Source organism: Plutella xylostella, chromosome 22 (genome assembly GCF_932276165.1).
Source record: "Plutella xylostella chromosome 22, ilPluXylo3.1, whole genome shotgun sequence".
NCBI classification, from domain to species: Eukaryota; Metazoa; Arthropoda; class Insecta; order Lepidoptera; family Plutellidae; genus Plutella; species Plutella xylostella.
The window spans coordinates 1,394,860-1,419,413 of NC_064002.1; the positions used below are offsets into that span (position 1 = coordinate 1,394,860).

At 37.0% G+C, this 24,554-nt stretch overlaps 1 protein-coding gene across 4 annotated transcripts in view; it reads right to left on the reverse strand.

Moving 5' to 3' along the window:
• LOC105382098 (cAMP-specific 3',5'-cyclic phosphodiesterase, isoforms N/G) overlaps positions 1-24,554 on the reverse strand; it is a 162,734-nt gene that overhangs the window by 28,805 nt on the left and 109,375 nt on the right. For all 4 annotated transcript variants that reach the window (XM_048629253.1, XM_048629255.1, XM_048629254.1 and 1 more), the window contains 2 exons: positions 18,018-18,119; positions 6,237-6,301 (listed from right to left, as the gene is read on the reverse strand). In XM_048629253.1, coding sequence (XP_048485210.1) covers positions 6,237-6,301; positions 18,018-18,119 — 167 coding nt within the window. The remainder of the gene's footprint in view (positions 1-6,236; positions 6,302-18,017; positions 18,120-24,554) is intronic.

Here is a 24,554-nt window from a genome sequence, read left to right on the forward strand (position 1 = left end):
TGCCTCACCCGGGGGATGAAACCCTCTACTTATTCTTGTAAAAGCCGGCATGTGCCCACTTGACCACAGAACAAAGTCAAGGGTTGCGAGACACGTTTATGGGAGGGTCAATTCGTGAAACCCGGGTGAAAGCGTCACTTCCCGGTACTCCGGGCGAAAACGGTCATTTCCTATTGATATACAAAATAATTTAAAACCACTTACGTGGCTTACTAAGACTTGTTTAAGCATAAAACTTTAACAATGAAGTATCGGTGAATTTTGAGAAGGTGCTTTTATTGACGCTACAGCTATTTCACCTAAAAACAATACTTGGCTGTTTCCAATAGATAGATAGTCTGCGCAGTAAAATAAAAAGAGTAGGTATTCGTTTTATTCCTTTACGCTCCAAATGCCGATGGCGTCCAGCCATACCCGAAATATACCGGTGAAAATACGCTGATTTGAAAGCCGATATTTCTATGTACCTAGTAGTAGTACATAAACTAGGCATGTGTACATAGGCGCGAGCATAGGATTCGATACTATTTTCGAATCTACACGAAGGGTCGCTTTTACCAAACGCGAAACGTATTTAAATCAAATTTTAAATACATTTTGTACCAACTGACTGACGTATGACAGGCTACTAAATACGTTTAGCGTTTGGTGAAATTCCACCTAACATGGAAAAAACAAATGCCACTTTTGGAACTAACAAATTTGCCTTACATTTTGACAGTGACATTTGACGATACGCAACGTACAATAAACGGAGGTTTCGAATCCTGTGCTCGGGCAACAGTACATAGGCGACTGTCGACCTACATAATTTACAGACGTAACCGCGAGCTTTAAACAATAGCCTACATTTAAAACCACTAACAACTTCTTTCATATCTTTCTCCGAGAAACAGGATCGCTAAAAGAGATTTATAGTTCATGGTTATGGCCCCGATTCTCAAATATTTGGAGCAATTTGCAGCGCACACTTTTCAATTAGTAGAATTAAGAGGCCGCGTGAAGAGATGATTAAAATGGATCGTGTGCCTGCGAAGAGGGCATAGACAAATCGTAGTGTATTTTTTACTTTCAATTTGCAAGCAGCTGTTGACTGCGAGTTTGTTTGCACGAGTGAGAGTGTCCTACTTATCCTAGTTTACCTAAATTATTATAAAAAGATGCGGTAACGTTACTTGAACATTGAACACGCGTAGGTATGCATGCGATAAAAAATTAGAAATTCTAAAAAAGAGGTCATGATTTTGTTTTCCAAACAATTTTTTCACTAATATACCTCTACCGTAAATCATAGTCATAAACGATTCGACTCGAAATACTGAGGTATGTACTAACTCAGTTAAAAGTTACTTATAAACTTTAGAAATGTCATATCTAATCGAAATCCTAAAACGCCAATCAACAAATTTCCAATCGCTGAAAACTATTACTGCAACCACATACTGCTACTATTCGTATGACAAGCTCGACAATTTCAATATCCGGATAACCTGACCGAGTGTGGCCGTTAATTAGGGCGCTTACCCGGCGGCGGCGGCGGCGGCGGTGGAGCTCGCAACACTGTTAGCGGTGTCGCTCTCTGCGGTCCGATTCACGCTCCAGGGGGGTCACTCTATACTGATGAAAACGTTTCGGGGCGCTGGTGCGCGAGTCACAACTCTATCTCGTTGCATTAAACGTGCCGATTGCACGACAGCTCTCGTTCGTTCGTTTTACGCCAGTATAGAGTAACCCTCTGGCTCTCACTCGCGAGCTCAATTCCCACCCAACAAGCTCGTTAGCCCACTCACCGTGCGAAACCCTATCTCTAACATCCTCAAAATTTTAGCAAATTCGGTACGCGGACTTTTTGCTACGTACCTACTTCGTGTACACAAGAAGTTTATTAAAAGAAAAGACAAAGTAATTGAGTTTGCAGGCGTCCTAATTTTTGTCGACTCACGCTTTTTTGTTTATTAAATTGTCTGCGACTACGTAAGCCTTGAGTTGAGTTTGAGAAATGGGTTTTTGCCAGAGATTTACGTTCCTTTATTCATGTATCTTACATATTTATTACTCAAGGCCTATATAGATATCTAGATATACATGAGATGGTTGTTGAAAGCTACCCGATGAGATAAGTAATCCCAAGAGGCATTCTTAGTACTTGACCGCGTTTTATTATCTCAAGATCATCCTGTTATCTTGATGTATTCCGATACGTATATAACACGAAGAATTTAATCTTGACAACACGCGACAAACACTGTACAAATTGGAAAGCGCTATTCACCTGAAAACTCGATCGAAGAAGACACTTTCACCGAACTTTTAAACTCAACACTCACATTTCACCGAAATCCGTACGAACTTTATTTACCAATTACAATTTATGGTAAATACACAGAAGTTTGCAGCAGGATACCACTTATAATGTGAAATAGCCTCAATGACATTTACAGAGCGGTGTTACAGGAGGAATGGACCGTTCTGTGCAAGTACCAGGTGGCTAGAGCTCTACATATCGTTAAATATTCGGCTAAATTGAACGAAACATAAAACACCTTCTCCTTCATGCTTTTCGTAATTTGGTAAAATTTCAGTAGATATTCTACCCATACGTGTCACTAACTACCCTATTGATTAAAATAGTTTAAGGTTCTAGATATGCTTGTAACTTTTTCTGTCAAGGTCTCTTGTAAGATTCGGCTAGTTGGTTTTGGCCGAAGTGCGCGCAGCGACCTCTAGTGCTCGGCTTGTCGCCGGACAATTGTTAATTAAACGTGACAATTGCTTCGTCACGACGCCAACTATTTCTATACAACATCGCTACTATTCGCTGGAATATTAGTGATTCTAAGACAATATTAGAATACCTGCGCAGCGGTGACATTTTTTTAAAACAAAGGCTGTTTAAAGTTAGTCGTCATATTTTGTTCTTATTTACGGACCAACAGATAATACTCGGACAATGACAAGTTGACGATTGTCTGTGCGGATTTTTGACAGATCCATACATTACACTTAGAACGTAAACAAACATATTTTTGGCTTACTAAAGTAGAACAAAATGCGCAGTAGAGTTGAAACGTACGTCGGGCACACGTGAAAATATTCGACGGTTATCTGTTAGAAGAAAAACAAATGAAAAATTTAGTAGACGACTCTTACCTACACACTGTTAAGGATAGAGACGTTCTACAGATGTTCCAGGTTCTAGTTTTACCGAACAGTAAAGGTGCCAATTGTCCGCAGACGATGTATTAAAATTACAGAATTTACGTCAGCAAAAATTAGGGCATGGTTTATATTCATGTAGCGATTAGCGACATAAAGCTCGACGACAAGTAATTATGGTTTGTATTTTAATCTCAGATGATAACAGATTCTGAACGGTTCATCGATTCGGTCGATTGTCCCGACAATATAACGATACGTCACTTAATCGAGGGGCAATCGACTGTTGATGCTCAGAATCTAACAATTTAGTATCTAAGATTAAAAAACTGACTTTAATCTGCTACAACCTCATGTGGTCCGCTATCAAATTGCACAACACAGACATACTGATAAATAATGAAGTCAGAAGTTACAGAGTTCTCGCAGATCAATCCAATAATGTATCGTGATTCGTGATCGGTTCACGAGAAGTAAACATTTCCCCGTACAATGATCAATCAAGACTGTCAATAGATGAAGTAAGATACAATACATGCTATCTTAGATAAACAATACATGAACAAGATGGTATGTAATATACAAAAACGCTGAAAAAACTATCCGCATTTGGTTTACTGTCAAACCGTTTTAAGTTCAACCCATTGAGTATGAATCCCGAGTCCGCGTTGTTCTATGGTTCAACCTAATGAAAAATTGTACTTACTGAATAAAGTCAAATCTTCTAACCTTACTAATTCAAAATAAGAGCTCAGTTACAGAAATGGAGAATTTATATGTTGAGGCGTTTCTTTTGAAGTTCATCTTGTTCGTATATTGTTAATCTAAGCCTGTTATGATACATAAACCGAGAATCGAGATATGTATTGGACAACCTATTGATGCATTTTACGAGTTTCTTCCAAGAATTTGTAATCTCATAAAGATGTTTGCAAAGAAAAATGTTTGTCTCACAATCGTATTAAGAGGAAAATGCTTTGAACTAAAATATAAACTTTGGTTTACATAAAATAAGTAGATAAGTTTTATCACATAATATGACGGCACAGGTTTATTTTGTGTGTTTATTGACATTGTTTTGTTACATGAATGTTTTTATTATGTTTAGACAGTTTGAACCTCTTATCCTAGAGAAGCGTCGCAAAGTCTACAACAATTTTGATTTGTTATGTTATAAGAAACAGCAGTCGGGATGTTAACTAGACTTCATTTATACATGTAATTTCAAACAAGAAGTTTCTCTTGCTTTTATTTATTTATGAAATGTTTTTCCCCGAATGAAGCTTTTCATCTTTCTATAACTTCCTTGAACTTTTCCAATGTCATAATAGTTATTCTGTTTAAAAATGGCAGCAACAAATCCAACGAGCAATCCAAATTAATTAATGTGATATCTCCTCCTAATATTCCCACCAAAACATAAGAGTGGAGATTATTTCAATCCATCTCCTGTCGGAGGAGGTCCATGTAGATGATGTTCTTTTGAATTAGAGTAATTTTCAGATGTTACGATTAAGACTTTCGTGAAACAGTTGTGCGTTATAATAAAATACAACCAATTCGAGCATATGTGAATTGCATATTTTGTTACATAATGTTAATTCAATCTAACTAATTCATTAATTTATTCTATCTGGTACGTCTTGATTTATATTATATTATGTGTTTATATCGTCAGACCAGACATTATACTCGTGGCGTCAAAGTGTATCGTATGATAATGACTATGACTCAGACTTACAACATTTCTAATGTCTTGATCGTCATGAAGGTAAGTATTGATTTTAGATGATTCACTATTTTAATGAAACATTTACATGCACCGTTGGCTTTTTTCTACTATTTGCGTGCTTTTAAATTGAAGTCACATTATATGGAGAAAGCTAGCTTTGAGGTTCCTCTGTTGAAGTATTTCACTATCTAGTTCATCCATCAAAGAACTAAGATTATCAACCAACCTCTATTATATTATGACGAATTGATGGTGCAACAGTCTGCGTCTGGGTTCGGATCAGCAGGGCAGATACGTATTTGTTTAAAAAGTAACAGCAGCAGGAGCTTTATGTTTGCATGATAAATAATTATGTATAACTAATCCTTTAGCCGATAACCGATGGGGTAAACGTGTTCTGGAGTGGAGACCGCGACTAGGTACGTAGGTCGCCCTCCGGCTAGATGGGGTGACGACTTGCGGAAGAAGTGATGATGAGAAGCGTAAGGCTATAAGATCGCATTCAGTGGCGTGCTTTGGGAGAGGCCTACGTTCAGCAGTGGACTGCTAAAGGCTAATGATGAACCTTTCATCTAAACAATGTACCTAATTATTGTAAAATCAGCTGACACTGCGATGCCTATTTCAGATACGTTGAAGATTACAACCTCATGACGCAAATCATTGAGCCACTCGCCGAGATGACTGACCATTGTGTAAACCATTCATAAACGCCATTACAGCCGAGTTATAAAATAATAAGTGATTGTACACTGACATCGTGTGATGTTTGCTTTACCTATATGGATCGTCCAATTCGGTATTTTCCAATTGTAAAATGGCTTAGCTGGGTTTGTTAGTGCTAATCTCGATTTGATAAACTAAAAATAAACTTTTCCATTGCAATTAGAGATATTCTCACTGTCCCGTTGTTTTGTGATGTCATTGTTATAAATGTAAATCTATGCAATGTGGGAGAGGAAAAAAAGCACGCGATAAAGACTTTGTATGGAAATATTTATAAGTTTAAGTATTTTTATTTTAAAGTCTACCTAATTCATTTAATTTGTTGATTTTTACACCCTCGAATCCCTCGATTAGAAAGAGAAGAAAGTTTATTATGTGTGTATTAACTATCCCGTGTTTTATAGGTACTTTAGACACCTGAACTAAGAACCTAATTGGTAGATATGCGAAATACAGCATGTCAGATAATGTCCCAACGCCATAACCCTCGGATATTTCAGATTTAAAGCAGTATCGTTATAATAGATATTTAATAACACATTTTTGATTATTGATGAAAAGGCGCACAGAAGCAACAGTGCAGATAACAGAGATCAGTCACATAACAAGTAAGACAACTTACCTCCTGGATTCAGGTTCTTTGGTTGCGGAGTGACCGCCGAGGCCGCCCCGGACGATCTTCTCGATCTGGAAATAAACAAATAACATACATTAATAATGAGTAAACTAAGTCTTTGCATACATCATCAACATGCAAGATGCGGCTGCAAAGCGCATCCAACTGGGTTGGGCTGCATTCGGGAAACTTCATCACATATTCTCCTCGGCCATTCCTCAGAGCCTGAATACAAAAGTCTTCAACCAATGCGTCCTGCCAGTGATGACTTATGGTGTAAAGACGTGGACATTGACGGTAGGACTGGTGCACCGATTTAAAGTCGCTCAGCGTGCTATAGAGAGAGCTATGCTTGGGGTTTTTCTGATGGATCATATCAGAAAAGTGTTTGCATGCTAGGCCGCAATAACATGTAATACTAAACTTATTGGAATATAAGAGACTGGCTTTTCCCTCTGGATTAAAAGGTTTTCTTTGTGGGAAGAGATAGCATAGGTGTGTATAAAAGGTGTCAGTAGATTCTTAAATAACAATTTTCCTCAAAATAGCTACAGCCGTTTTCCCGTGAAAGATTCACAAAAATGTATCCACAAAATATACACCATATCCATAGTCACAAACTTTCGCGTTTATAATATTAGTAAGTTAAGCATATTTCTTGAAAATGCGTCCTGAAATATGCATTCCTATATGAAATAGTTTAATCTGTTGGAACTAGCGACTAGCGACTATGCTTTGAGCGAAGCGTATTTTATATATCTTTTACGGAATTAAATTCTCTGTAGACTTTGATGTTTGTTGGAGGTCGCCATTGTGCGGCTCACTCTGGATATAATCAACTTGAAAGTTGGATTCCGTGCCGCTATATTCTATGCAGCTTTTTATTTACCTTAGCTATTTCTTGTCGCTTTGATAACTATCCATAGATAGTAAAACCATGCATTCATCTTATATTTACTTACTATTTTGTAGTGTTTATGGCATAATTAAATGTGCCGGTGAGTTGGTAGATATCTAGAATATCTACCACTTTATTTATCTTTGCTAACGAATTTCAGTTAACGTTAAATTACACTGGAATGCCTGGTTAGCCTGTAGTTGGTGTGGTCACAAAAAGACAATGGTTGGATATACAAAGTGACTTCTAATTCTTACCCGTTACCATTACCATTTTCTTCAGTTACAAATGGTACACAATAGTCCCTATTCGTAAGCAAATCTGATACATAGTTATTGATAAATAGAAACATGCCGTTTGTTCCCTCCAAAGACACAAAGCCAAAGGAGGGTTACTCTATACTGACTAAAAGGAACGAACGAATGCTGTCTTGCAATCGACAATGAGATAGAGTATTACCTCGCATACCAGCGCTTCAAAACATAGTTTTTCGTCAGTATAGAGTGACCCACCAGGTCAGCATGGCGACAAGGGGCTCGGGCGATCGGGCAAACAATCTGCTTGAAACGTTTGGTCACTTATTACTTATTAGTTCGGCCCTGAACACAACATGACACAACGCCAGTAATGTGATGGATGGACGGGACTCTGACCGCTGTAGTGGAGACGTCTGAATGAACCTATTCATCCAGCTAGACGGTTCAAAGACTTCAAGGCTTGTAGTGTACGATTTATACATTAGGGCGATTATTGGACATTCAGTCGCGTGACTACATACATTCTAGTATTCGTAAGGACGGCCTAACTATAAGTTTTTGCACATGAGTCTGTGGATTCGATATTTTGTACATACTACCTGCCTAAGACCGAATAAAGAAAGCTTGCTACCAGCGCCGATAGCATTTTACAATTACAATCATTGGTCAAATGCTATAGTACTTATGTACAATGAAGAATGACACAGATCAGTAAAAATAGATACCATCATCATCATTGCAGTCATATGTTCACAGATTAGAATAGATTTTATCGAAGAGTCAAGGTACTGCCGGCATATGGGACTAATTTAGTTACTAAATACCTATAGTATGCATACAGTCATACACACTAGGTATGCATTGTGTTCGCTACGTAGTGAACTTGCCAACTATTTAACCTGATACTGAAATAGAGGGACATTAAAGAATATATTGTGATTGTATATTTTATTTAAGTATGTATTTGATTTGTTTATCCTTAATAAGAAATTACCTGTGCCAAGATACACCCCAATTTCGTATGTCCACGATCTTGTACCAGTCTACTTCGCTACATCCTGTAAGTACAGTAAGTAAGGGGCAGATAAACCTGACCCCCCTCAGAAGCATTGTTAGTATGTGAGGGGGGTCAGGTGTCTCTGCACCTGACCGTACCTGAGTGGTATTACAATGTACATCTACCATTGCATGACATACGCAAATACTAATGATTTATTTATTTAACTCTTTATTGTACAAATATTACAAATAAAAGTACAAAGGGTGGACTTAACGCTAAAAGCATTTTCTGCCAGTCAACCCGCAGGATGATGTGCTACTTGTATTGCAAAGTTAATACATTTTCTTTTAAAACGTAGATTCAGGCTGCCTATTGTGGGATAAAGTGATTTTTCAACTGAAAATTGAGTTGAAAATGTGTTCGCCTCGTTCAAAATTCAATATCTTTTGTATGCAAAACGGTGCACGGGTTTCTTTGTTTGTAGTTCGGACAACGCTTTTTTATGACACGAACAATAGTAAACCGTCAGTGTTTTATATAGTTCCAGTACAATACTTATAACGTAATTAAAATACTTTCGCTATAACACCCACATAGGTATGGTAAGTGTATATTCTGGTGTATATAGATATTAAACAAAAATACTTTTCCTCTCAGTCTATAGCACTACTATTAGATATAAAGTTTAAACCACATGCGATCGAAGCCAAATCCGCATAAAATAGAAATTAATTCTGAAGCATGTATTTTTAATGTCTTACAAGTGGCATATAAATATTAGAGATAAACTATTCACTTTGGTTTTTTTCTTCAATTTGTTTAAATAAATCAGGGAAAACCTAAGAGGGAAAACCCATACAAACCTCGGTCAGTTTGATTTTGAGACAAATATTTAATGTATGGAATAGCGGACGGTGACAGAGCGCAATTTTATTAGTGATCATTGATCAATCTGAAAGGTCTGAAACGTTCTTTAAAGTTATCAAACTTTAATAAGTTATAAATTTATAACTTATACTTGAAAGCTGCACATTCCTAAAGACATGTCTTCCGTTCCAAATGGCTTTGCATAAAGTTATTCCTACAAAATACAACTGAAAAGCTTTGCTTCAGGTCTGTCATACACTTAATTAAAGTTATATTAAAACAAGTTTCCCTCATAGCAAAGAGAAAAAAAGGTTTAATAACTTCAACTGGCTCACGAGAAATTTGTAGCCATAGATGTTGATTCTGAAGGCAGAAATTATAATTTTAACGCTGTCAAACTAAAAAATTTGCTAGCATAAAATGACATTTACGGAAACAATCATAGAGTCGAATTTTAAACAAAGAAATTAAGGTTTTGACATCTCTAAATTTAAAATTCCTGCCTTCAGAATCGATATCATTAATTAGTTTCAATAAAGCTTTGAGAAGTTTTCTATAAAAGTGATACAAATTAAATCAACATTTTCCTAATAGCTTTATTTATAACAAGTTAAATAACTAAATGCTAACTTTGCTGATGTTACTAACGCAGAAAATAACAGAGTGATGTTTCCGTCCTATAGTAAAAGTTGCTTAGAATAACGAACTCTATCCTTTCGGCTTACCATACTGTACACAGCTTAAACGATTCTATTGAAGTGCAATTAATAAATTTCAAATAAAAGTTCACTTATGATATCCATTTTCCCATAAAGAATTGCCAGAGTAAATACATATTTATTTACTTACTTCCTGATGGAGAGTTACTCAAAACACTACACTTTAGGAGAGCAAGAGAAATACCGTAATGGGAAATTGCACTAACATCTCATTTATATACGTACATATTTACGTAGACATATTCGGTAATTTGACACGGCTACGATTAAGTATGTATAAATATATTATGAACTCTATATAATATAAAGATAAGTGCCACTGAACTGAATATCTTCGCCTACACACTGCCAACGAAAGGTTAAGGATTTTGTATCGACGTCAAGTTCAACCTTTCGCTGACATAATGCAATGCAAATAATGCAATGAATTCACAAGTATGAGTATTGTTTGAAACGTGAAAATGCATGTTTTTTATATAGTGGGGCTACTCTAGTATGCAATAAGATTATGTAACAAGAGAATAGTGAGGTCCTAAAACATAATTATCGTCATAATTTACGAGAAATTTGTAACCAAGCTCACTTTAATCAATAGAAAGCGAACATAGCTTCACTGTTAAAAAGATTGTGTACAATAAAAAGACAACTCAATATAATTTAAAAAGTATATAAATAAATGATATAACATATCTGTGTAAATATTTCATGAGATGGCTGTTGAGTAGAGTGGATGCGTGGGTGGAAGGCTTTAATGGAGATTAAGATAAATGGAGAAAACGTTATCCTTCCCCTAAAATACTTTTGTGTTTTTACCTTACAAATTTGCCATGTTGATGTCATTGAACGCTTCATGTTTGACTTATAAGTAGGTAAGTATTATTTGAAAAAATATGAAATGATAGAGTTGCTATTAGATCAAATTATTTACTGGGGATGTACAGTATGTCATAGCGATATGAATTGTTATACTTTGTAAAATATAGCATGAGCCACGTACGTCATAAGTATAATAACTTTAAATGATTTATTTGAACCAGAAAGAGCCCTTCATCACATTGGGCCAACAAACTCCAGGCGTGGCCTTGGCTTGATCATAACCTTCCGAGTTTATACATTAATTTGTTTACACTTATATTAATAATATACAAACAAGATGGTGTGCCACATACGAAAACAAAGCCAAAAACTGTTCGCATTTTGTTTATTGTCAAACCTAATGACAACCATTGTACCAATGAATATGGTCAGAGATCTTCTACCGAACTAATTCAAAATAAGAGCTTATTACTGCAAGAAGTGGGGTGTTATTTGTCGAGACGTTTCTTTTGCACTGATACTCCATCTCTTTCGTATTTAAATATCGTGGCGTATTATTATTTCAATTGTAAAAAAGCAGTAAATAGCAAAAAATAAACAAAGTAATTAATTTTGTGGGTGTCACTGCTGCGACGCCACGGCTGAATCATAAAATAAATAAAGCTCTATTTATTTACTTACAGAACCTCATTCGTATATAATTGAGATTTTTCCCTTTGATTCATCTCAATGGCATGAATAAATAAATGACACGAGCCGAGTATTTATCTACTAGGTATTATTTATTTAATTATCTAAGCAAGTTGTATCAGAGATGAAAAATATAACGCTAGGTATAAGTAGATTTTAAAGATATTTCAGGCAAGTACATAGGCAGCGAGTTTGTAACTACAACACAATAAATTATCAGATTATGACTTTACTGATAAATCAAAACGCAATAGGTACTAGTAACCTCACTACCTACTATTTTAAATTTTACTTAAGTATAAGTAAATCTTAGTTGGGTTGGAATTCTTGGAATAATATAGCATAGGCGGTTTTTTGGTATTACCCAACAGAAGCGTAATTGCTACCGTAAATAATATTATATTTCTAATCATTATCTGTCCTAGTGACACGATAAGTGTGCTGAGTAATACTATGGAAGTTTACCTTTATCATCTCTAAGTACATTGATAACTAATTATTTTTTAATAAAACCATGTGTTTCGAATGTAAATAGGAAATTGGAAAAAAAAAACCAGCTCGAGTCAAGTGCTTCCATCTATCCGTTTTATCGCGAACTAATAGAGATAAAGCTGGTAGCACACGGAGGTTATCGACCGGTCAATCTGAATCACCGTCGCGTGCCGCGCACGTCACTCGTGACGTCACAATCTCACCACGTGCTCTCTCTGCCGCAAGGTCTCTAATCGCATGGAAAGTAAGGTCAAAATAAACCTGTCGAGAGAATACGAGTGCGTCTTTTGTGGCCATGAATTATAATTCATCTGACAATGACAAGAGAACAAGATTGTTAATTAGTTAATGAACTGAAAATTAAGATTGATTGACATAATTCATAATAACGGTACTTAAAATGTTGATAAAATTATCAACAAGCTACCCGAAAGTAACAATGGATAGGTCTATCTCAGAGATAGCTCTGGCCACAAATAGACACGTTGTTACCTAATTAACTACGCACATGTCAAACTTAAAACAACCCGTTTTTCGGACGGCAGGTATTGAAATACTCTGAGCTGGCATTCCATTTGGCAACATTCGAAAAATAATCGACCTTAGCGTGCTACTATGCAATCGACCGTATTCACTACAGTAGGTACTAGGTATCATGGCAATCTCTCAACTAGCGACGAGCTTCGTGCGTCACGAACGTTCGAAGGCGAACGCATACGTCACAGTTTAGAGCGGGCCAGTGTGCGGACCGCCTAATTATTTATGTAACTGTCGGTCTCTGGGTCGTACAGAAATATATTGTACTTCGTCACCTTAACCAGTTAATTTAGGTTAAACTTCTCTGCTTTGTGTTTTAGGCGACCGATTTCAGTATCGAGATGTTTTATCTAAGTTCGGACTTGGCACATACCGATAGGTATCTATCGGACCAGTTTTAATATCCATTCTAAAAGTATCAACACTGTTTGTAATTTCTATTTAAGTATTTAAATCACGTAAGCGCACTGGCTAATCCAAATCCACAGTCCAACCTGAAGGCGTGATTCCACCTGATAATGATAAACATATCTACTTAATATAACATGAAAACGATACAGTGGACATGAGGTATGAAGTGTGAGGTATCACGGGCGTGTCACGTTCGGCCCGTATCCGATGGGTGCACATTATTAACTGTCATTGTCAGTTCATGTTGCTGTCAGCCAATTGGAAGTGTGTCGCTCAGGTGTACTACTCTGGAATCATGATTTAAGAATGTCATAGGTCCAGATCAACGCTGTGATAATCATCAGTGGATTCCTGCCGTCTTGGCCATCGAGATAATCTGGGTAAAGTTTGAAGAAGTGGCGCCATAGCATCGTCAAAATGAGACGTCGCATATGGTTTTCCAATTTGTGAAAACAGGATCATTAATTCATCTCACCAATGTCTTCTGATTAACCCCGAATGTCAACAGAAGTCGCTTTGGTATCTTTCAAACTAATGTCAGATCCATACAAATTATGTCAGATTTTACAGATGATGCTTGTTAGGCCCTGTCAGGAAAAGGCGAACTTTGAGCGCGGAACATAATTCTCGCGAATTAATTTCGCGCGGCGAAATATTCGCTGTGTGGACAAGCGGACATGGCCTTAGCGATTGGTTGCTTATATGCGGTGGTGGGACGGTCGGAAGTAGTCCTAATTGTTGACACCGACAGAAACACTAGGACGCGTTACAAAACGTCACAATACACTTCAGTCGTTAACCGGGAGTAGCCGCCCTCAGTGGGCGGGCACGTGACGCCGGGGCCCCACGCCCGCTCCGCGTCACACTCTCATAACCTATTTCGGTGACGTGAAACCCTAGTGTGGTGTATTGTTGTGAAATAACCGCTCGAATGTATCGGTCAGAGGTATTTGCTAATTAAACTGGTGTGGTTTTGCAAATAAAATGTTTTAAAGAATTCAATTTTAGTATGCATTGGGTTGAATTATATCAGCGGTCGACAGAATGCCGGTCAATGTACTGCTAGGGAAAAGGCCGTTGAATTACAGTACGAATATATTCCTATTTATATTGCATACAAAAAATATCCAAGCTAAGTCAGGGAAAAAATGCAGACGGGATAAATATATATATACTATACTAAATAAAAATATAAACTCTCAAACCTTGTACTAATGTACTCCCTTGCGGGGTAGGCAGAGGTGCATTGCTGCACCCACTTTTCGCCAGTGTTAATGTTAGTTAGTCCCAATGTAATAGGGGGCGGGCCTATTGCCATTTCACGGGCACATCCAAGACCCGAGAACAAATATCTGTGTTTAAACAAATATCTGCCCCAGCCGGGAATCGAACCCGGTACCTTCGGCTCAGTAGTCAGGGTCACTAACCACTACGCCATTCGGTAGCCGCAGTTTCACCAGTCGCAGACGGTATATTGATTTGCATAGTACCTATGGATGGATGGATATTCTAGATGGTAGGATACCTACCTACTAAAATATGACATGTACTGAATGAATCACCTAAGGTTTTTAAGGAAGGTTTCTCCATCAACTCTTTCTTTTACTTATTGCGTATCTTTGAAACTAATGTATAACTACTTTAACTATTAATTCAAGAAGGCCAATTCGTTGAACTTCACCTATTCGTAAGCCAATCTATTTATTATGTAATTTTATGCTGATCTATTAGTCACTGCAACCTTGAGGAGCGCGTGACTTTTTAACCCACGCAATGTTTCAATAATATGTTGTCATATTTTTGTTACTGAATTAACTACGTACATCCAAACCTTGTTGGGCAGAGATCGCTTTAAGCGATAAGACCGCCTTTTGTGCCCTAATTAAATTAGTTACAACTTGTTTATTTTGTTATTATTTTTGGTGTACAAATAAAGAGTATTCTATCTATTCCCATCTCTATGCTACGAGGTCCTAGGTCTTAGCCTAATCCTGGGTAACCGATAAATAAATTTTCAGACTTTCATGCTTACCTACCCACTGAATTATTATGAGAGTATTTCGTTATAAATAAGTTTATTTTTTGTAAGTTTATAAAGTAAAAATAAAGAGTTTCGGCAAACAAAACCATTAAGTACCTGTTAGGCTAAAAACAACAGATATATTCAGCAGATATTGTACGTATGTATGTAACAAACAAATAAATATATGTACATAAGTAATATATGATATTCAGATCTATATCCGCATCGCCGAACAATAATTGCTTACACGGTTGCGTGGCATCCGAGCCCAACGCCATAAGGGCGGGTCCCCACTGCCATCACCAGCAGATTGAACTAAAGGTGAATGAAATTGTAACTTACAGGAACGATGTAACATATTTTGGTGAATCACTATAATTCAAACTACACTAGAGACACAATTTAACTGAAACTATGTAATTTGGATACAAATATAAATAAATAAATAAAAAATCCCATAGAATGTAGCCGAGTCTGAATCCACGTAAGTATTTAAATAAATTTAACTGTTCAATAACGGATTTTATGAATTATTGTGAAAAATAATTTTCAGTATCCAATCGTTCAACAGTGCAAAAATAATCTATTTTGTCTTTACTGCTTACATCGCTCCCAGTGTAAGTATATGGGTGCCGATTTTCTTCTTACATTTCAGGTTTTTCCCGTAAGTCGTTGCCGTGTTGGATAATGGAAAAGCGCCCATCTTATTACGACTGTTCACTCAAGGGTACGATACAGGGTATTAAATATATAATACAGGGCGTTGTATAAACAAATTGGGCATCCTGTCCAGCTTTTAGCTTTACGTAATAATACCTACGTGAATAAAACAACCCCGAACAAAGTAAAAATATCATATTGTAAAGTCGTAGAACAAAGTCAGTTTTTTGACTTACTTACACCTTGGTCGATTGCTACAGCTAACTAGACCTCTTGTTAAACACCCTGTATAATAATAAACAAACAATGAGATTTTTTATATTACCTACCACCAAATTATGCCTTGTTTCGAGTACTACCTATGTATTTTTAATCTCATTGATACATGGACTCGTAATTGCATTGCCTATAATTCACACAATGCTAATTAAACCGTTTAACATTAATTGGCAGCTAATTACTAATGAATCTGAGCACTCAGCCACATCGTCATGTAAGTTAATTAATTTAATATTTGTACTGAATGTAATTTGGTAGTGTATTTCAATAAGGATGCCTGCTGAAGGATTGTACTTAATTAGGATAATACGATTGGCCAGAAGATTAGCGCCAGTCGCTGACTGCTCGGGTTCGCTGGAAGTATACTTATTGTATAAATCAGGTACGTTGTTCAAGAAGGCTCTCATCTTTTACTAAAGCTTATAGAAATGTGGTTTGTATGATAATGGCCATAACAGATAACTACCTATCTATCAATCAAAAAGGCTTTTTTTACGTAGCTATATTAATAGTGTCCCACAGCGATGCAGAGGCCTAAAGGCAAAAAAGCATGTTCTTTGAAAATTCTGTCAGATATTACGTCAGACTAGCGATCAAGATACGTGGCAAGCCTGTAATTCAAAGATCTCATAAGGGTAAATGCTACACATGTGGACCAAGCTTTAAGTAGTTTATATGGGGATGTGTCATATATTATTAAGAAGATAAGGTAAACATGAAAAAATCACTTCTACTCTTGTCCGCCTATCTGCTCCATCCTTTTGCATGATAAATGCACTTAAAACATACATAGATAAAACAAATAATAATAGAGATAAGAAAAGTTAATAAGTCATAAAATTTAATGCTCGCACATAATATATTGTGCAATACACAAAAACACAAAAAGCTTTAGCTAGTTCTTATTTCAGTAAGTACATAATAGTAGGTAAGTACTTACCTACTTATTATAATTCAGTAAGTACATCTAGTGCTAGTTTTGATATTTTACGCAAACCGCAAACGATACATGAAAATGCACCCCTTATCACTATGATGCAACAAATGACAGAAGTGGTTGAAATGAATACACTTGCTCGAATAAAAGTTCAACAATGAATGACGCACGGTTGTTGATATTTTATCTCCCTGTTAAAATCATGACATACATACATCATGCCTAAAGCAATCAAGACAGTTTATATTTAGACAGCAATAATTATTTTCGTCAAGTGGTTCTAATTAATTGAAGTTAAATGTACAAGATCGTTGCCATGTCAGTTTTGTGACTCATCTTATTTGTTTTATGTTTTATACCTACTCAAGCGTAGGTACTTTGAGGTCCATAATTATGCATATCAATTATTTCATCATATAATAATTTATTTGGCCTTGGAATAATTTATACAATGTAACAGGAGTCTGTACACATGAGTTTAACGCATATTTATTGTTGAGTGATTGTTTGTATGAGGTTGATAGATTATTAAGTCACGGTACATATATTATATGAAATTATGAAGAATGGGCCGAATTATAAAAGCCATGTAGGTCATGTTCACGATTCCGATCGAGATGTTAGGTTAAATCATGAAGCACCTAAATTACAATAATCTAGGTATGTATAATTTAATTTCTGTATATTTTAATTTAGGAATCTCACGGTACCTGGCGTCTCGTATAAGTATAACTGTGGCTCTAATGGATGTGTGTTGGCATTTCTTTCAGTTGCAAAGTTAGCGTAGCTCTACCCGGTGGCACGTTAGTGTCGTCGACGTCGTGGTACTCTTTCACGCAAAAACTACTGAACGAATTTGGTATGGAGGAAGCTGACACCCTACATTAACATATAGGACACTTTTATGCTGGAATTGGTCAGAAAATCTTTTAAGTGTACGCTCGCTAGCACCAGAAGGCTCAGCACAGGGTGCAAGCCGCTCACTCGCTCTCGAAACCGCGCGATGTGTGTGAGTGCGAAGCAAAACTTTTATCACGTCTTGCGCCCCTTAGGGCCGGGACACATAAACACGATACGACGTCGTGTGGTGAAAACGTCTCCCTTCTATTCGCAGGTGTTTAATGGGGGAGAGCGAGAGAGTGTTTAAGTGTCCCAGCCATTAGGCCTTCAGCTATAGTTTAAAATAAAGGTGTGTACTCACTTCCCGACGGGCACGTTGGTGAGGCACAGGAAGTTGTTGCGCACGCTGCGCAGGCTCGCCAGCACCTGCGCGAACGGCGTCACGATCAGGTCCTCGCCGTGGCTGCAACAAATATAGGTATAGGTTAGATAATATATCAAGATAAAGAAAAAATTAGCCCCCCAACCCGTTGGTCTGATGATCTGCGGAAGCGGGAAGCCGCTGGATGCAGATGGCGGGTGACCGTTTGGGGTGGCGATCGTTAGGAGAGGCCTATGTCCAACAGTGGACTACAGAAGGCTGAGAGAGAGAAGAAAAAATACTATTTATTGGGCACAAACGGAAGCAGTTTCACAAACTTAGAACAGAAATTAAATATTAGGTACAATCGGCGGTCTAATGACAAAATCTAAAAAGTAATCTCATCCAGACAACCACATCCTACTCAGATATAAAAAGAGGAAACTAGCAAGTACGACGAGTGAGCTCATTAAATACTAGTCTAGTATACAAGTATAGTTATACAAGGTGGGCTGAAAGAAATCACCCTATAGATGCTCTCATTTTGAAGATATCACTTTTAGCGATAAGCCGGCCTTTGAGTAATACCCACTGTACTTATACATTTTTATTTATGTTATGGTAAATCAATAAAGTAGTATTCTATTCTATTCTTATTGATAAACGAGCTAATTACATACGCGTTAAATAAAATTTAAAATAAATGTATGTTATGGTAAATCAATAAAGTAGTATTCTATTCTATTCTTATTGACAAACGAGCTAATTACCTACGTGCATAGCATTAAATAAAACTTAAAGTAAATGTACTTGGAAAAAGGATAAAACAAAATCTCTGATGATGGCAACGTTACTATAGAACATAATTATTGAGTTCTGTTGTCCATGACTATACCTACATACATACTTGATGTTAGTTCAATGACCCGTACAAAAACACGAGAGATCCTCTCAACACTTTATTATGGCTACAACAAACAGTATAATATAAATACATAAAAGAAGAGCGAGTTTTCTTCAAGGGATCTCGCCAATTGCGATTGTTATTCCGAGATGAAAGAAAAACAATTTTCAAGTACCCAGCTGATTAGCTAAAGGGGCTCTTGTCAGTACAAATGTTCTACAGAGGTACTCCGAGCTCTCTGATTTGCATGTACCGACAGCAAAAGAAATAAGTCAACGAAACTAGAGTCTGAAACTGTTCATCTACAGCCAAATTAATTGTTAGTGCACTTTTTTTGTGCAACGACCATTTCTTGATCAATCTACATAACATATACATTTTCTGTTGCTTAAGTAAATATTGAAGTTATTTACTTAATATCGCTTGCTGACTGTACCTACAATAATCTCTAAGAATGTTTATTCCTGTTCATGGAAAGTTTCATTAATTTACGTAGGTATAATAAAACAAGCTGAATCTCATGGTAAGCAGTATAATTACGGCTTTTTAATGGGTTATATTATATCCTACCAATGATATTAAAAACGTAAAAGCTTAAGCTGGAGCCATTTAAGATATACACTCACGGGAAATGAAATAGTTCCACTCACAAAATGCCGACACAAAACGACCCCAATTTTTTCAAAGATTTAATTTAGTATTGGTACGAAATATTACGTACCGTTTTTAATTGGTAATATCCTGATGCTCTGTTAAATGTACTTCAATGTTGCAGAAGCGTTTTCCGTTTATAAGTAATTTGGTGCTTTTCTCAGTGGAACATTTTCATTGCCCGTGAGTGTAGCTTAAGTTTTATCCCACCATTCCCGGGAAAACTTTTTAATACACATCGAAGCTCGCGGTAATCAGATAGCTTCATATATTGTTGTCCCTATTGCGTTATTAATAAACTACATGTCGGATGTCCGTACTCCGTGTGTCAATACACTGCGCATTGCTAGTTGCTTAGATTAACAATATACGAACAGATGGAGTGTCAGTGCAAAAAAGGCAACGTCTTAACAAAAAACACCCCACTTCTACCTTTTGTGACTTTATTCATTGGTAAGTACAATGGTTATCATTAGGTTGAAATTAAAATGGTTTGACAGTAAACAAAATGCGGATAGTTTTTTGCCTTATTTTTGTATGTGATACACCATCTAATGCGTATTTTGATAATCTAAGGCTAGTTGCGAGCGATCGATCATGGCGGTAGCTGGACCTTCCAGTATAAAGTTTAATTGGAAACGGCCGGCAGTAGGTCCTAGTTTGATTCCTCGGGTCCGGGGACGTACCACACTTGATCGAACGGAGTTTCAGAGAATGTCTAGAGAAGGATATTGTAAAATACTGAACGTTCAACTTGAAATTGGAAGTAATCGATTTTAAAATGATGTCCTCAATTTGGTAGGTATTAATTTCTGACTGAATTTGTTCGTCAGAAAGTTATAGCTTCCAAAACCCAAATACCCAATACTCTTTCTGAGGTAGTATCTCAGGTTATCAGTTTTCACTGATACTGAAACACACAAACGAAACGATACACAAACTGAAAATGCGTATTTTCTATACGTAACTGTGAAACAAAGTACTTAAAAGATTCGCATTTTTCTTGGCTGACTTTAATGAGTATCACTGGAGGGTTTACAGGTGGTATTTTATGTCATTTTTACTATCGCAGGCCGAGCGGCGACCTCGAGGCAGCTTCTATAAAATGTGAAAGAACCAACGTTAATATAAAACAAGTGCCAAGCGCCACCCGAGGACCTATTCGACCCAGCACTAAAATTGTAAAGCGAACTTAGAAGACAAATAGAATAATATCGTAATTACATATAATATTATGTTCCTACATTACGCATAGTTATCGATTATGAAATCTGACGTTTCGTTCTATTAGCTTATTGATAGTGGATACATTAAAATTATGGGGCGATAATATTTTGAACATCTTATTAATTAACGAGTGGCGCTTTACAACTGTTACTTGCCTTTGAATAAGGCCTGCTATTTCGACTTTCATCTTTCTATATTTACGACAGTTGAACCAAAGTGATTGGGTTGTTGTAACTTTATAATTAAATTAATTTAAACGTAAACGTTTCTCACAAATTCACAGTCGAGTCAGACAGAATAAACAGAATGTACTTGTCTTGTTTGCCGATGTGCCCTTATGTATTTTAATCTAACTTTATTTATTTTAAAGTTCCAAGTAGCGCCCGATAGAAGCAATATCAATTTAATGTTTGGAGACAGGTCTATTTCGCTTTAGCTGGGAGCGGTTACACTTGGATAATAAAGGATGGTGTTTCATAAGTAAACATTTTAATTATAATTATCGATAAATATAAAAAAAAAACTTATTTTCCTTGATCACGCTACCTGCTGAACCGATTCCGCACTCTCAACTTTATTTGTTGTTCTGTTTGTTATTGCCAAAAGGTATTTATTAAAGAAAAAAACTCAGTAATCCGACGGGAAAACCGGGAAAATTTAATTAAGCCTAATTAATTAAGAGAAGAGTAGCTCGCGGGGTAAAGCTGTTTTTAAATAGCTGTCCTTCCCCAGGGTAAGATTTACGAACCCACACATTATACAGGGCGTGTAAAAAAGAGTAAGAATACCTACCTACGTAGGATGAAAGGAGGAGACTCAGAGGTTCATTGTGAATCGGTTTTTCTGTACGGCTTCTAAGAATTGGCATTTTTTTTGGTTTTATAATGAATTTTCCTTCTTTCCACTAATTTTAAGTATTTGTCTAGAATGAAAAACCTATTAACCGCCTTACTATACCACTTTTGCAGCACCATGCATACTCTATTATTGATGTACCGATTTGTATAGATCTTACTATCAGACGACAGCTCCTAGTAGTTCCTCGTCTACGTAAACAGCTGCTCTACAGTTTATTGCGTGTTCCAGTTACGGGCATCCTGTTAGCGTTACTATAATGATTCAATAAGACGGGGCATAATGTGGGAGCTCCGGTTGCATACAAGTGGCTTTATGGCTCGCGTTAAGTGCTTGACGCGCCGTCAGATCAGAGCTGAGGAGCATGGGTACTGGGGTTACTTTATCATCATCATGTTCATCACGACCCATCACGTCCCCACTGCTAGGGCATGGGTCTCCTTCCAATGGGTTACTCTATACTGACGAAAAACGAACGAACGAGATCAGTCGTACAATCGGCGCGTTTAATGCAACGAGATTGAGTCGTGGCTAGAGCAGCAACGCTCCTTTACTATACTTAGATTTTTGTGATATAGAGTAACCGACCTTTTACTTACGACAGTACTTTTGGTGGACGAAATACGAAGATTCGGAGAAGGGTCTGTTATGCTTACGGAAAACTAAGTTTCGGAGGGCTGCTGCACTAACTACGACTCTATATGGTTCTATTCTATATAAACACGCGAGCTATGGAAAAGTTCCACTTACAAAAGGAAGAGCATTATAGATTAGTATTCGCCGCAGGGCATAAAGCGCAAAGGGCGACCTGCAATCACTTGGAGGAGATCCATCCTCAGCAACCGTCGGAATCTCCTGGCATGAAGGCAAGGATAGAGCCCAGGATAGAAACATCTGGAGAAGAACTGGGAGGCCCTATGCTTCTCGTGGAGTTAAAGGAATAATCATCATCATTCTAAGAAGTTGAGTTACTATGTTCATAATTTACCTACCTATCTCCAAATAAAAGTCACGCAGTCAATAATAACGTCCCTGGCTACTGAAAACTACCGCAGAAACGTCGAAATCTAGGTTTACGGCGTAAAAACAAGACCGAATATAGGTTAGCATTAGCACTGCCAACACGATCGACCAACCCCGCTTGATAACATCTCGTAAAACCGCCCCAATAGGAAAGCGAAGAGAAATCCACAAGAGACATTTCCTTAAACGCCGCGGCGCCAGCACCGATAAATAAACACCGAATTGGGTCAACGACAGCACAGTAGAGGAACAACAGAAGAATAACTTCGTATCTTCTCGTACGCGTTACATGGCAATTAATAAAAAGCAACACCTAAACAACAAAATAAAGAAATGTGTTTATATAATAAATATTAATACGGTGGTTTATGACGTATCGATACTGTCAGCCAGATGCACTGGAGGATCACTCTCGAGTTACGAAAACGAAATTTCGGAGGGCTACAGCAGCAGCGGTAACTACGATTATTTTTCATTGAAAAGATCCCAGCTGAAAAAAAACATCGTTTTCATAAAGCCAGAGAGTCCCTACAGTACTCTTTTTTGTTTTTGTTTTAACTATAAACGGAAGCCACACTTACGCGATAATAGCCTGAATACGAGTATTCAGGCTATTATCGCCCGTTTAGGGGTCTAGTCACCCTACTTTCATAATTTTACTATGAAGACTGCGGTAGCGTCCAGACAACGAGACTACTTTATTTATTCAGATTTAATGTTCCTAATAACATTTTGCGTCTAGTATTATACTAGTATTAGCATGCCTTGCGTTTGTTTCCCTGTTTATGGAGCGGTTTAGGTTCGGAATACGAATAACCTAATTAAAACGTTAAAGACTGTGATGATTTGAGATCTGAGCCCATTAAAACCTACCACAGAATACAAAATACTGCATATTATGTGTTACTTTTGCACTATTTGTTGTAACAAGCGCATGCTTTACGATACGAATACGAGCTAAACTAATTAGTAGTTAATTGCCTACCTACCATGCAGGCTATACTGCTGCACCATAATAAATTGAATATTGTTCTAACAAGTACATAAAGTATCTACAGGAAAGTCAAGCAAAACTGATTGGTAAACTACTCGTAAATATCTAATACACAACCCTACACACTACATTCATACTACCTCAATACGTGAGTATTGAAATGAAAATACTTAGCTGAGTGGAAGCTGGACTCAAAGATAGCCAATCCACAACGGGTGGTAGAGTAAATACATACTTGGTCTAAAAGCATAGCATAAAACTGTTATGAAAAGTGGCTTACGGTTCGTTCCAGAACCGTACCATAAATGAAGGGTTAAAATAAATATACTACAGCAATCGCCACGCTTAATACAACGAGATAGAGCCGCGGTTAGCACAGCGCTCCGAAGCTTAGGAAAAACAAACCTGCAGATTGCTAATTCAGGGAGTGACCCCTGAAAAGTAAACGTTCGTAATCTGGAGTGTCCCCCAGCACTACTCTGCTCTATACTTGTAATGGAAAATTATGATAAAGTTATAAAATGCGGCATAATATCAAATTCTAGACAAGTTTTATGTTTTACTGTACTTATGTAATTTTCCTGTGAACAGGTTTTGCCCGAAAATTTATTTCCACTTGTGTGGCAACTTGAATTGAACCCCATTGAAAGACAAAGCATTGTAATTAATTTCGGAAATTATCTAGGGAACGCCATAGGTTCGGGTCTATTCACACAAAATGGCTTATTGTATAAGTATATTCTTTACATTCTAAAATTGGATTTGTAATTAAACCGGCTCGATGTGTTGTATAGGAGGACTGCCAAATCACGTAACACCCTTGGATAGAATTAGAAATGTAAGATTACACTGATTGTTAAATGAAATTCATTGTTTTGGCTTG